This window comes from Coregonus lavaretus, assembly GCF_964263955.1.
Source record: "Coregonus lavaretus genome assembly, chromosome: 18".
NCBI lineage: Eukaryota > Metazoa > Chordata > Actinopteri > Salmoniformes > Salmonidae > Coregonus > Coregonus lavaretus.
This window is the reverse complement of record NC_140005.1, coordinates 30,140,169-30,154,686: the sequence shown is the minus strand read 5'-3', so window position 1 is coordinate 30,154,686 and position 14,518 is coordinate 30,140,169. Positions and strand designations below refer to the sequence as shown.

The 14,518-nt window shown below is 42.4% G+C and overlaps 1 protein-coding gene across 3 annotated transcripts in view; it reads left to right on the top strand.

Moving 5' to 3' along the window:
- Positions 1-14,518, top strand: part of LOC311145901 (tyrosine-protein phosphatase non-receptor type 21-like) — a 44,303-nt gene that overhangs the window by 4,270 nt on the left and 25,515 nt on the right. For 2 of the 3 annotated variants that reach the window (XM_084182277.1, XM_084182279.1), the window contains exons 3-6: positions 6,528-6,697; positions 7,172-7,269; positions 8,603-8,670; positions 8,789-8,859. In XM_084182277.1, the coding sequence (XP_084038403.1) occupies positions 6,528-6,697; positions 7,172-7,269; positions 8,603-8,670; positions 8,789-8,859 (407 nt within the window). Of the gene's footprint in view, positions 1-6,527; positions 6,698-7,171; positions 7,270-8,602; positions 8,671-8,788; positions 8,860-10,726; positions 10,804-14,518 lie in introns of those variants that run through there. The other variant, XM_084182278.1, reaches the window with a different exon arrangement.

The following is a 14,518-nucleotide window of genomic DNA, read 5'->3' as shown; positions in this document are numbered from 1 at the left end:
TGACTATCGCCCCGTAGCACTCACTTCTGTCATCATGAAGTGCTTTGAGAGACTAGTCAAGGATCATATCACCTCCACCTTACCTGTCACCCTAGACCCACTTCAATTTGCATACTGCCCCAATAGGTCCACAGACGATGCAATCACACTGCACACTGCCCTATCCCATCTGGACAAGAGGAATACCTATGTAAGAAAGCTGTTCATTGACTAGCTCAGCATTCAACACCATAGTACCCTCCAAGCTCATCATCAAGCTTGAGGCCGTGGGTCTCAACCCCGCCCTGTGCAATTGGGTCCTGGGCTTCCTGACGGGCCGCCCACAGGTGGTGAAGGTAGGAAACAACATCTCCACTTCGCTGATCCTCAACACTGGGGCCCTACAAGGGTGTGTGCTCAGCCCCCTCCTGTACTCCCTGTTCACGCATGACTGCGTAGCAATGCACGCCTCCAACTCAATCATCAAGTATGCAGACGACACAACAGTAGTAGGCTTGATTACCAACAACCATGACAGCCTACAGGGAGGAGGTGAGGGCTCTTGGAGTGTGGTGTCAGGAAAATAACCTCTCACTCAACGTCAAAAAAACAAAGGAGATGATCGTGGATTTCAGGAAACAGCAGAGGGAGTACCCCCATATCCACATCAACGGGACAGCAGTGGAGAATGTGGAAAGTTTTAAGTTCCTCAGCGTACATATCACTGACAAACTGAAATGGTCCACCCACACAGACAGTGTGGTGAAGAAGGCGCAACAGCATCTCTTCAACCTTAGGAGGCTGAAGAAATTTGGCCTGTCACCTAAAACCCTCACAAACTTTTACAGATGCACAATTGAGAGCATCCTGTCGGGCTGTATCACCGCCTGGTACGGCAACTGCACCGCCCACAACCGCAGGGCTCTCCAGAGGGTGGTGCGGTCTGCACAATGCATCACCGGGGGCAAACTACCTGCCCTCCAGGTGACCTACAGCACCCGATGTCACAGGAAGGCCAAAAAGATAATCAAGGACAACTACCACCCGAACCACTGCCTGTCACTCCGCTATCATCCAGAAGGCGGGGACAGTACAGGTGCATCAAAGATGGGACAGAGAGACTGAAAAACAGCTTCTATCTCAAGGCTATCAGACTGTTAAACAGCCATCACTAGCACAGAGAGGCTGCGGCCTACATATAGACTAGAAAATCACTGGCCACTTTAATCAATGGAACACTAGTCACTTTAATAATGCCACTTTAATGTTTACATATCTTGCATTACCCATCTCATATGTAAACTAAGCAAAAAAAAGAAACGTCCCCTTTTCAGGACCCTGTCTTTCAAAGATAATCCAAATAATCAAAAAATGGTTTAAACACTGTTTCCCATGCTTGTTCAATGAAACATAAACAGTTAATGAACATGCACCTGTGGAACGGTCGTTAAGACACTAACAGCTTACAGACGGTAGGCAATTAAGGTCACAGTTATGAAAACGTAAGACACTAAAGAGGCCTTTCTACTGACTCTGAAAAACAAAAGAAAGATGCCCAGGGTCCCTGCTCATCTGCGTGAACGAGCCTTAGGCATGCTGCAAGGAGGCATGAGGACTGCAGATGTGGCCAGGGCAATAAATTGCAATGTCCGTACTGTGAGACGCCTAAGACAGCGCTACAGGGAGACAGGACGGACAGCTGATCGTCCTCGCAGTTGCAGACCACATGTAACAACACCTGCACAGGATCGGTACATCCGAACATCACACCTGCGGGACAGGTACAGGATGGCAACAACAACTTCCCGAGTTGCACCAGGAATGCACAATCCCTCCATCAGTGCTCAGACTGTCCGCAATAGGCTGAGAGGGGCTGGACTGAGGGCTTGTAGGCCTGTTGTAAGGCAGGTCCTCACCAGACATCACCGGCAACAACGTCGCCTATTGGCACAAACCCACCGTCACTGGACCGGGCATAACGTGCTCTTCCCTGACGAGTCGCAGTTTTGTCTCACCAGGGGTGATGGTCAGATTCGCGTTTATCGTTGAAGGAATGAGCGTTACACCGATGCCTGTACTCTGGAGCGGGATCGATTTGGAGGTGGAGGGTCCGTCATGGTCTGGGGCGGTGTGTCACAGCCTCATCGGACTAAGCTTGTTGTCATTGCAGGCAATCTCAACGCTGTGCGTTACAGGGAAGACATCCTCCTCCCTCATGTGATACCCTTCCTGCAGGCTCATCCTGACATGACCCTCCAGCATGACAATTCCACCAGTCATACTGCTCGTTCTGTGTGTGATTTCCTGCAAGACAGGAATGTCAGTGTTCTGCCATGGCCAGCGAAGAGCCCGGATATCAATCCCATTGAGCACGTCTGGGACCTGTTGGATCGGAGGGTGAGGGCTAGGGCCATTCCCCCCAGAAATGTCTGGGAATTTGCAGGTGCCTTGGTGGAAGAGTGGGGTAACATCTCACAGCAAGAACTGGCAAATCAGGTGCAGTCCATGATGAGGAGATGCACTGCAGTACTTAATGCAGCTGGTGGTCACACCAGATACTGACTGTTACATTTTGACCCCCCCTTTGTTCAGGGACACATTATTCAATTTCTGTTAGTCACATGTCTGTGGAACTTGTTCAGTTTGTCTCAGTTGTTGAATCTTGTTATGGGCATACAAATATTTACACATGTTACGTTTGCTGAAAATAAACGCAGTTGGCAGTGAGAGGACATTTCTTTTTATGCTGAGTTTATATACTGTATTCTATACTATCTATTGCATCTTAGTCTGGCACTGATAAGGATAATGACATTGCTCATATATTTATATATTCTTATTCCATTCCTTTACTTATTAGATTTGTGAGTATTAGATTTTTGTTGCGTAACTGTTAGATATTACTTGCTAGACATTGCTGCACTGTCAGAACTAGAAGCACAAGCATTTCACTACACTCGCAATAACATCTGTTAACCATGTGTATGTGACCAATACATTTGATTTGATTTGAAGCATCGATCATCATGTCACCAAAATAAGACCCTCGATTTTAATTGGAAAGGAGCATCAAGATCACCGTACACTTTCACAATCCTGTGCGGTTCATCATAACTTATTTAATCTGTAGCCTAATAAACTGTGTGCTCTCCCAAGTCGTAGTGGGAGGACCACACACCATATCATCGCGTGACTCCCAAGTTTACGTCGATATGATGGTTATTTAATTAATATTTGTGCATAAAGGTGCTTCCACCATCATTTATTGCCAAATTAATTTTACAGACACAAAAAGACCCTACCATGTCGAACGAATAAATGATCTGTCGGCATTTATACAATTGTATTGAACCTTCCTGTTTCCATTCCAGCAGTTATTTTTATGCGGAAGGACTTTACTTGCGTAAAAACTGTGAATTGAAACGTGGTTAATGGCTTCTTCATTCATTTGGTATTTTTTTTGCAAACTGTAAAGCCTAGAGGATAACCTTGCTTGTCCCTAACTCCCTGGTATGGAGGCCTTAGGGTAAAGACAGAAAGGCTATAGGTAGGGCCTAATCACGGAATCCAGACATTAAAATGGAATTCAACAATATTCCAAAATGTATTGAACTTAGTAGGAAATCAAGTAAATGTATTGAACTTATTAGAAAATGCATTAATTTGCCCAAGTTAATCATAAGACATGAACAAAATGCATGAGTTATTCGTATTTTCCTGCAGCTTTCTGAAACGGCACAGGAATGCCCCTGTGTGTGCGTGTGTGATGCTTGCGTATGTCTAAACTTTGTGTAGCCGTTAGCGATGATGCTAATGATAACCATCATCTGGTAATGATGGAAAGGCTTTCCCAAAAACCTTGCTCAATTAAATGTTAACTTGGTTATGGTTTCTGTTAATGCATTCAATTTATTATTATTATTATTATTATTATTACTGTTGTTTACCATTCTCATTGTCGGAATGGACACATTGTATGCAGAGCGCACAACTTATGCTACACTTGTGAGAAATAAGGTTTTGGTTTATTGCATTCCATTTACGAGTTCTGTCAATTTATTCATTGTCTTTTGTTTGGAGCGCTCCTGTCAATATTGAGTAAGGACGCGCACCTGATTACGCATAGAAGTAGACCTAGACTAATTGGCCTGCATGCAAATGTAGGCCTATACATGTGCCCATTTGGGGATCTGATAGTATTTCTGATTGTCTTAACTCACCACAACTATTGAGCTGTGGAGCATCTCAAAGTAAACAGTCTGGTTTTACATCCATTGACAATAGTTCCTCAATGTAGCCTATTTGAAAAATCTTTACAACTCAATAACCACTCTGCAAAAAATAAAATAATAATAATTCTCTGATCCAGTGGAAACTTCATAAAATAGGCCTAACTGATTACTACTTATTCCTTTCTCAAGTAGCCTACAGCTGTGTCTGTTCACAGGAAACTCTGAGGGCCCAGAATATTTTATACAATGTTGCTAGTTTGCTAGCACCCGGACCAAGTTGATAGTTGATGCAATGTTTCAAGTTCCTTGCAGACAGGCCTTGCGTAGCCAATGTGATTTATAGGATATTTTCTACCTGCAGGCTGCAATGTTTTTATTTTATTGGCTTTATTTAGGATATTTTTACATAGTTGGCAATAGAAGTTACTTTTAGATTTATAACATTTTCATGCAAATAGCCCGGGTAGCCATGATTAGCTGATTAGGTGTCTTATGGCTTGGGGGTAGAAGCTGTTGAGAAGTCTTTTGGACCTAGACTTGGCACTCCGGTACCGCTTGCCGTGCGGTAGCAGAGAGAACAGTCTATGACTAGGGTGGCTGGAGTCTTTGACAATTTTGAGGGCCTTCCTCTGACACCGCCTGGTATAGAGGTCCTGGATGGCAGGAAGCTAACTCTACCTACATATACATATTACCTCATTTACCTTGACTAACTGGTGCCCCCGCACATTGACTCGGTATCGGTACCCTCTGTATATAGCCTCGCTATTGATATTTTTACTGCTGCTCTTTATTATTTTTGACTTTTATTTCGTATTATTTTATATATATATATATTTTATATATATATATATTTTGTGTAATTTTTTGTTTGTTGGTATTCTTTCTTAAAACTGTTGTTTAAGGGCTTGTAAGTAAGCATTTCACTGTAAGGTCTACACCTGTTGTATTCGGCGCATGTGACAAATAACATTTGATTTGATCGGTAGAAATGGTAAGATAAATTGGCACTCGACATGAAACAGGTTGCTGACCCCTGGTGAAGCCTACCGGCAATTTCCGGAGCATAATGGCAGAATCTGCGAAGGCCAGTAGGAGCGGGAGGAGGATGGTCGATTTGGGTACAGTTTTTTTTCTTCTGGTTATCTTGATCTCTGGCTCCCTCGTGAGTCATTTGTGTCTTAATTATTTCATCAAACAGTGCCCTTAAAGCATCGCTCAGTGCATATAGTTGATTTTATTAAAACACATAGGGTGTGTCTATATATGGAAAATACACGTAAAATACATTTGACCGATTGATTGATTGAAAGAACAGATGACTTTCGGTCGACCAAGATTCTTTTTTTTTGTCGGGGACAGCCCTACGTTTGTATAGTAAACTCTGCAATCACATGAGTGCAACAGTAACATCTCTGGGTAACTACACCCAAAAATCTAAATAAAAAACGAAAACCTGGAAAGACAAAACAGAGAGAACTGAATTTTGGGGAAAAACTGAATCAATAAAACAGGTTTTATAGGGCTCTATATAGGAAAGTGGCAGGACACTGAAATAAATCTATGGTTGAAGGATCTGTTACCATGCAATATATAGGAAGATATGGCTATTTGAAATAGAAATCCTTTCATAATCTGTAGGCTAGTAGCCTATGTTTTGGCCTGACTATTTTGCCATCAGAGAATCTCTAGAATAGGCTCTTTGTTGGAATGTCAGGTTGTTTCTCTCACAGACGTTGATGATGTTTACCATGAACTTTGTGTGAACTGTTTGTAACAGGGGATGGTTTAAATGGCCTAGCAGTGATTTCGGATATATATTCCAACACTCCAAATAGACATAATTCATATGTTGTAAATAGGTTAGTAATGGTATAATTGTAGTCAGAGCAATCACACTGTGAGCCTTGTGGCCAGACTCCCTTCATCATAAACAATACAGGTCAAATCCAGAACCACTGTTCATTGTGTGATGCACACTGCTCCACCCCAGCAGACAGTCACAAGACTGAACAGGGAGTGGCAGCAGCACAGCAGCTTGTAACTTTACTTTGGGCTTGTGGGTCAAGATTCATGTTTCAGATGAAAACAAGCTATGTTATGATGAAGAAGGAAGCACAAACATGTTAAGTCTTCTAGAATTTAGCGTAGGAAATGCAACAAGCTATTGTCATTGTAAACCAAAATATACCATATACCATATTACTTTCATTTCAATAACAAGTAACGATTTCACAATCACCTCATCTTTCAAAAGAGTCTCTGCTTCCTGTTTCCTCCATTAACGGCCCACATTTCCTTTCCTCCCCCCACCAGATAACGTACTTCAGCCTATGGTACTTCAACAAGCAGAACCAGCAGCGATGGATCGACCTGGAGAAGCCCCTGAAGAAGCAGCTAGACAAGTACGGCCTGGAGCCCACCGTCTACTTCGGAGTGGTCTTCTACGTGCCCACCGTGGGCCAGCTGCAGCAGGAGATCACCAGGTCAGATATACGCTTAACACAGAGGGACACTAGACACTCATTCAGGTTGCTTCTCAGGCCAAAATGTTGTCTCATTCATGAATTTCTTGGTTAACTCTAAGCCACATAGTTCCCACCATATTGATTTAATCTATCCATTCCTATTGGATCAGTCAAAAGTAGTGAGTGAGGGGAGAAGGGAGTTTGGAATGTAATGCATGTGTGTCCTACATGACAGAGGATTTGCCATACTCGGTACTACCTTATCAGATAATTCCTCTATTGCCTAAGTAACTCCTTAGTATCATCTTAGTAACACTTACTGAACATTGAGCAACTCAGTCCAGTAACCACTATGGATTTTTCTGTGTTGTCACCCACTACAGTATGACATCACATCTCTCACTGACCGATTGAATGGAGGGGTCAAACTAAGTCATGTTTGTCTTCTGTCCACACCTTGAGAGTAACCAACTTTCCTCTACCTCCCTACAGATATCAGTATTATCTCCAGTTGAAGAAGGATGTTCTCGAAGGCAGAATCCCTTGCTCCATAGAACAGGCCATCCGCCTGGCAGGCTTGGCAGTGCAAGGTAATGTGAATACTGAACACCGGCTCTGAATGTGATAAAGGGAAATTAAACTCAGTACACACTAATCTACTGATAGGGTAACTGAGGATCGCCACCTGTTCAAACTGTGGTGACAGGTCAGGTCCTGCCATGGGTGGCCACAGCAAGTGTTTTGCACCACACTCACAAACTGTCATGCTGTCATGACCTGTTGTTGTAAATTCCACAGCTCATGCTTTATTGAACCTAAAGCTGTTGATGGTCCACCAATGCAAAAGGAGTGAAGTCGTTAGAGTATGGTCTCAAGGATCATTACTGAATTTCAACTCGGGACTCGTCGGAAGTCTCATGATTTCAAAGCATAGCTAGGGAAATGTGAACTTTAAACTTGAATATTTTCAGTTGGTATTCAAGAGAACATTGTTGTTGTATTGTACAATTTAAGGCCTTTTTCTACTATCCTAAGTAACCTTGTTTGTATAAAAGCTGAGTCAAGCACTTTTATTTAGGGTTTATTGAGCTTTTCACAAGTCTGTTAATGTAGGACACTTAACAAGCACCATCATGCCCAAACCAACCTATAAACTGGCCAGGCCCAGGGAGTGTAAACTCCCTTTGCATGAGTCTCCAGCTTGACATTTCTGGACTCCCAATTTTGCCCAGCCAGAAGAATCTCAAACACTACTGGCAAAGTTATATCAGGCAGTGCAAGTTACTGGCCTAGGTGTTAACATAGCACAGCAACTGAGATCACTTACTGGTGCAACCCAGGTCCAAACTCTTACTTCTCAATCTGCATAGCAAGCTAGAACAAAATAGCATCTCAGTAATACTGAAAGCTTTAAGAAACCTCAAGTATTTGCTGACTTAAAAAAAGCCCTTCTAAGTTTGCTTTTGGTTTTTGCTTGGAAGATGTTGGACATTGTCTATTTTTACCTAGCTGCTGAGGTTAGGGCTTGTGGGGGCTTGGCCTGTAGGGCCGTAGCTAGCATGGATAATGCCTGGGATACTGAACATAGCTGTGAACATAGCTGGCGTGCAGACAGAGATTGCTGTTAACGTTGGACCACTATGATTTCAGACGTTAAAGCAATCCTGTGCCATAACACACGGGTCCCCTGCTTTTCTAAAATAAGCATCACGCCATTCTGAAAATCCATGGATGCTTTCAGTCTGCCTCACACTAACTGCAGAAATAGCCACATTACAGACTTTAACTATTTAAATAAACGTTTTTTAAGTCAGGTTTTCACTTGTATTCACTGCTAGGAAAAATATTACTGTACTGTTATTTACATGTATTCATCCTGTGTACAAAAATTAAGATTGTATTTGATTATTTTCTGTGTTTCAGCTGACTTTGGAGACTTCAATCGTTACGATTCGCAGGAGTTTCTTCAGAAGTTTGTGCTCTTTCCTATCGTAAGCAGTTTCTTTCTTTTCTCAATGACTTTGCATCTCAAAGTTCTTGTTTTACATCCTATAGTCATCTGTTCATGAATGTGCACAATGTAATATAGGTTTCCCCATCTCTTCATAGGGCTGGATCCAGGATGAGCGAGTACTGGAAGAGGCCACTCAGAAAGTGGCTCTGCTTTACCAGAACTACAGGTGAGAAATCTTCAGATGTTCCTCCATCAGATTTTCCATCTGTGGAAAAGAAGACATGCCTTTCATTCTCCACAGGAACCCCCCTTCACATCTCCTGAGGCTGACATACTCAGTGCCTTTTAATTGAGTCCAGGTTCGATCCATGCAGTGGGCCAGTCCATGGTGCTTCTATCTCATCTGGCCTCAGTTAGCAGGCCGAAAATAAACCCATCTGACCAGGGGTCCTCAGCTGTAATTTACAGTCGGGCAGCTGGATGAAAAACCCAGAGCCGGGGCCGGCCTGGCACCAAGCCTCCTCACTCCTCCAGTCCAAGGCCAGCTGGTTTTCATCCCCCCCATCCGTCCATCCCAACCTGCAGGTTTCCAGCCTTCTGCTCATCCCTGATATGATCTGGATAGATAGATAGCTGGAAAGAGTTGTTAAGATAAAGCCCAGATAACATCCCTGGGAATAGTTGTCATACTTTGGGCCCCAGCTACAGGGGAGGGAGGTGTCAGGTTGGGGTGGGTTCTGTAGGTGAGGTGAGGACTTGATGCTTGCCTCGATGTTGGTGTGTATGAAATGGTTTCACTGCTTTGTGTGTGTCAAACGAAGTGCAGTGACACAGATGAACAGAAGATGGAGGTGATGGGGGATAGCACATAGCAGCAGCTAATCATGTTGGTGGTTGAACTAGACTGACACTATTTCAGTTTGTTGAGATAAGGGTTGTCAGGGCTCCAGACTGCGACCATTTAGTTGCATTTTGCTACCCTTTGACTTGGCTGTGCGAGTAAATGTTTTAATTGGTCGCATGGGTGTGAGCTGCACATTCTACATTAGTATTTGGATTTATTATGCATCCCCATTATTTCCTGCCAAGGCAGCAGCTTCTCTTCCTGGGGTCCAGCAAAATTAAGGCAGTTATGCAATTTTTAAAATATTAAAATACATTTCACAACACATTAAGTGTGTGCCCTCGGGCCACTACTCTACTACCACATACAGACATTTACATTTACATTTTAGTCATTTAGCAGACGCTCTTATCCAGAGCGACTTACAGGAGCAATTAGGGTTAAGTGCCTCGCTTAAGGGCACTTCGACAGATTTTTCACCTAGTCAGCTTGGGGATTAGAACCAGCGACCTTTCGGTTACTGGCACAACGCTCTTACCCACTAAGCTACTGCCGCCCCCAGTATCTACAACACAAAATCAATGTGTACATGTGTGTATAGTGCGTATGTTATCGTGTGTGTATGCATGCGTCTGTCTGTGTGGGTGTCTCTTCACAGTCCCCGCTGTTCCATAAGGTGTCTTTTTATCTGTTTTTGCATGGGTGTCCGAGCTATGTGCTAGTAGTTTAAACAGACAGCTCGATGCATTCAACGTCAATACTTCTCATAAGTACAAGTAGTGATGAAGTCGATCTCTCCTTTACTTTGAGCCAGGAGAGATTGACATGTTAGCTCTCCGTGTATATTTAAGTGCCAGACGTGCTGCCCTGTTCTGGGCCAATTGTCATTTTCTTAAGTCCATCTTTGTGGCTCCTGATCATAAGACTGGACAGTAGTCGAGGTGTGACAAAACTAGGGCTTGTAGGACCTGCCTTGTTGATAGAGTTGTTAAGAAGGAAGAACAGTGCTTTATTATGGACAAACCTCTCCCCATTTTAGCTACTGTTGCATCAATATGTTTTGACAATGACAGTCCTCAACTTGCTCAATTTCCACATTATTCATTACAATATTTAGTTGAGGTTTAAGGTTTAGTGAATAATTTGTCCCAAATACAATGCTTTTAGTTTTTGAAATATTTAGGATTAATTTATTGATAATCTCACTCCGAACTTCCTACTTTTTCAGGAGGCTGTCTGAGTGGACTGATCCATTGTGGAGGCTGTGGGGATGGCACAGTCCATCAGTCTAAGACGTGCCACTGAAATTGTATAAGGTTATATTATGTAAGAACAATGGTGCAACACAAATAAAAATAATATTATTTTATAACAAATGCACTTTCTCCCGTGTTGGATAGTGGTCGTTGTCCGCGGTTTTGAAACACATTAGTGCGCTGTTGAATTGGCACCTTTTCCTAGACCATGTTGCTATGTGCATAATAACAAAGTTAACCAGCATATTGGTGTTGAGAACAATGCAGTGGAGTTATGAGAAAAGATAACAGCCCTTACCTTAATTGTCTAAGAAAAGTGAGGAGAGAGGAAACCCCAACTTAATTAGGTCTATAATCAATAGCCTAACTGTTAAATGTGCCTGGCTTTATAAATCATCCATATACAGTACCAGTCAAAAGTTTGGACACATCTACTCATTCAAGGGTTTTTCTTTATTTGTACTATTTTCTACATTGTAGAATAATAGTGAAGACATCAAAACTATGAAATAACACATATTGAATCATGTAGTAACCAAAGAAGTGTTAAATCAAAATATATTTTATATTTGAGATTCTTCAAAGTAGCCACCCTTTGCCTTGATGACAGCTTTGCACACACTTGGCATTCTCTCTACCAGCTTCATGAGGTAGTCACCTGGAATGCATTTCAATTAACAGGTGTGCCTTGTTAAAAGTTAATTTGTTTAATTTCTTTCCTTAATGCGTTTGAGCCAATCAGTTGTATTGTGACAAGGTAGGGGTGGTATACAGAAGACAGCCCTATTTGGTGAAAAACCAAGTCCATATTATGGCAAGAATAGCTCAAATAAGCAGAGAAACGACAGTCCATCATTACTTTAAGACATGAAGGTCAGTCAGTCCGGAAAATGTCAAGAACTTTGAAAGTTTATTCAAATGCAGTCGCAAAAACTATCAAGCACTATGATGAAACTGGCTCTCATGAGGACCACCACAGGAAAGGAAAACCCAGAGTTACATCTGCTGCAGAGGATAAGTTCATTAGAATACCTGCACCTCAGATTGCAGCCCAAATAAATGCTTAACAGAGTTCAAGTAACAGACATCTCAACATCAACTGTTCAGAGGAGACTGCGTGAATCAGGCCTTCATGGTCGAATTGCTGCAAAGAAACCACTACTAAAGGACACCAATAATAAGAAGAGACTTGCTTGGGCCAAGAAACACAAGCAATGGACATTAGACCAGTGGAAATCTGTCCTTTGGTCTGATGAGTCCAAATGTGAGATTTTTGGTTCCAACCGCCGTGTCTTTGTGAGACGCTGAGTAGGTGAACGGATGATCTCCGCATGTTTGGATCCCACCGTGGAACATGGAGGAGGTGGTGTGGGGGTGCTTTGCTGGTGACACTGTCAGTGATTTATTTAGAATTCAAGGCACACTTAACCAGCATGGCTACCACAGCATTCTGCAGCGATACGCCATCCCATCTGGTTGGCGCTTTGTGGGACTATCATTTGTTTTTCAACAGAACAATGACCCAAAACACACCTCCAGGCTGTGTAAGGGCTGTTTGACCAAGAAGGAGAGTGATGGAGTCCTGCATCAGATGACCTGGCCTCCACAATCACCCGACCTCAACCCAATTGAGATGGTTTGGGATGAGTTGGACCACAGAGTGAAGGAAAAGCAGCCAACAAGTGCTCAGCATATGTGGGAACTCCTTCAAGACAGTTGGAAAAGCATTCCTGGTGAAGCTGGTTGAGAGAATGCCAAGAGTGTGCAAAGCTGTCATCAAGGCAAAGGGTGGCTATTTGAAGAATCTCAAATATAAAATATATTTGGATTTGTTTAACACTTTTTTGGTTACTACATGATTCCATATGTGTTATTTCATAGTTTTGATGTCTTCACTATTATTCTACAATGTAGAAAATAGTAACAAATAAAGAAAAACCCTTGAATGAGTAGGTGTCCTAAAACTTTCGACCAGTAGTGTATATATTTGTTTATCTCAAAATGTTGCTCTATCGCAAGATATTTGATATGGCTTTGGGATATGGCACACGAGAAATGTGCATCAGCCATTGCAAGTGCATGGGACTCCATTGAGTAGTAGGCTACCACAACAACGTTGTTTTTAATACATGGCTACCAGCAGTGGGTATTATGTTTAGAGTTAGAGGTCTAGCTAAAAGACAGGGTTAAGCTATGGGCCCACTGTGCCACCATCATGAAACATTGGACACATTGCCCTAAGACGAGTTACTTCTGCACTGTTTACCACACTTGCCAAATATCAGATCTCAAAATCAAACTGATCATGCGTTAAAATATGCTTTTGATGTATTTTGTACCATTTTCAATTATGTGTACTACTTTAAAAAGTATTCTTCTACAGCACCGCTGGACTGATCGGCACCAAATTTGATATATAGTATCTATAGATGCACATCTTCAAACTCAATATTTTTCAAGACTCTCGCTCAAACATTATGCTCGCTATTAGCCAATGATCTTGCATGAATGATTGTTCCTGTCCAACAGCACCACCATGCGGCTAAACTGAACCATACTTAACAGGTTAACTATAGTCATATCCCTGAGTATGTGTGCCAAATTTCATCACTCGGAGTCAAACCGATCAACAGTATAAACATGTGCCCATTATAGCGCTACTGTGTGGTCGAGCTGAATGTGCTTAGATATCTTGAGTCTTGACAGTGTTTGTTACAATGCAAATATCTGTGTCGGAGTTAAATGCATTTGTGCCAGACCACGCCCACATTATTGTTTATTGGTCAGTAGCGGCCATGTTGTTTGAGATGCTATCCTGGGAAAACCTAATTTGTGAGCGCTTGCTCCATAGATGCCATGTTTTGTGCCAGAGAAGTAGTGTTTTAAGTAAGTGTTTTTCACAAAAATCTAAATGGTGGAAAAGCCATCATGGCGGACATCATGGGTCCTTGAGGCACATTTGTTCCTTGTGAGGAGAGGGACCTATATACCGAATTTCAGGACTCTAGCTCAAACGGGGTGAGGGCTGTGAGATTTAAAAGTGTGCATATTCAATCGCTTGTTATAGCGCGACCATGTGGCCATTTGGCATGGCATTGCATTGCATGATAGGATGTGGCCCTTGCTCCTTTACCATCATGCAAAGTTGCAACCTCCTAGGCTTTACCATCTCACGGAAATTTGCATTTTTTTCACAAATCGGCAGAAGAAGGGAAAATTATAATCAACGGCAACAAATACAATAGGGTTTCACCAGCTTTGCTGCTGAACCCTTACAAATTCTGGTGCCCTATTTTAACAGTAAAATATAACGATAACCTAATTATCAGCCCAACATTCATGACAATGCATTATTCCTGCATAGACATGTTAGATGAAACAACTTATTTCTTGAATACCATCTCATGATCTCAGACAGTAGTCTAGTACACCTTTTTAATGAAGCACTTTGAATGACTTTATAAGATGATGGTCCTCTGTAGCTCAATTGGTAGAGCATGGCGCTTGTAACGCCAGGGTAGTGGGTTCGATCCCCGGGACCACCCATACGTAAAAATTTATGCACACTTGACTGTAAGTAGCTTTGGATAAAAGCGTCTGCTAAATGGCTTATTATTATGATTATTATTATTATTATTATTCCTTATTTCTTCTATTGTGTTACGGCGCCAAAATCATGGGCTGGTGCTACCAGGGGAAAATGTTTGTCTGGAGCCCTGGGTGTGATGATGTCATGAATCCTGTTTCGGAATGTGACCAAAGTATGTGTGGGTGTGTCTGTGTAC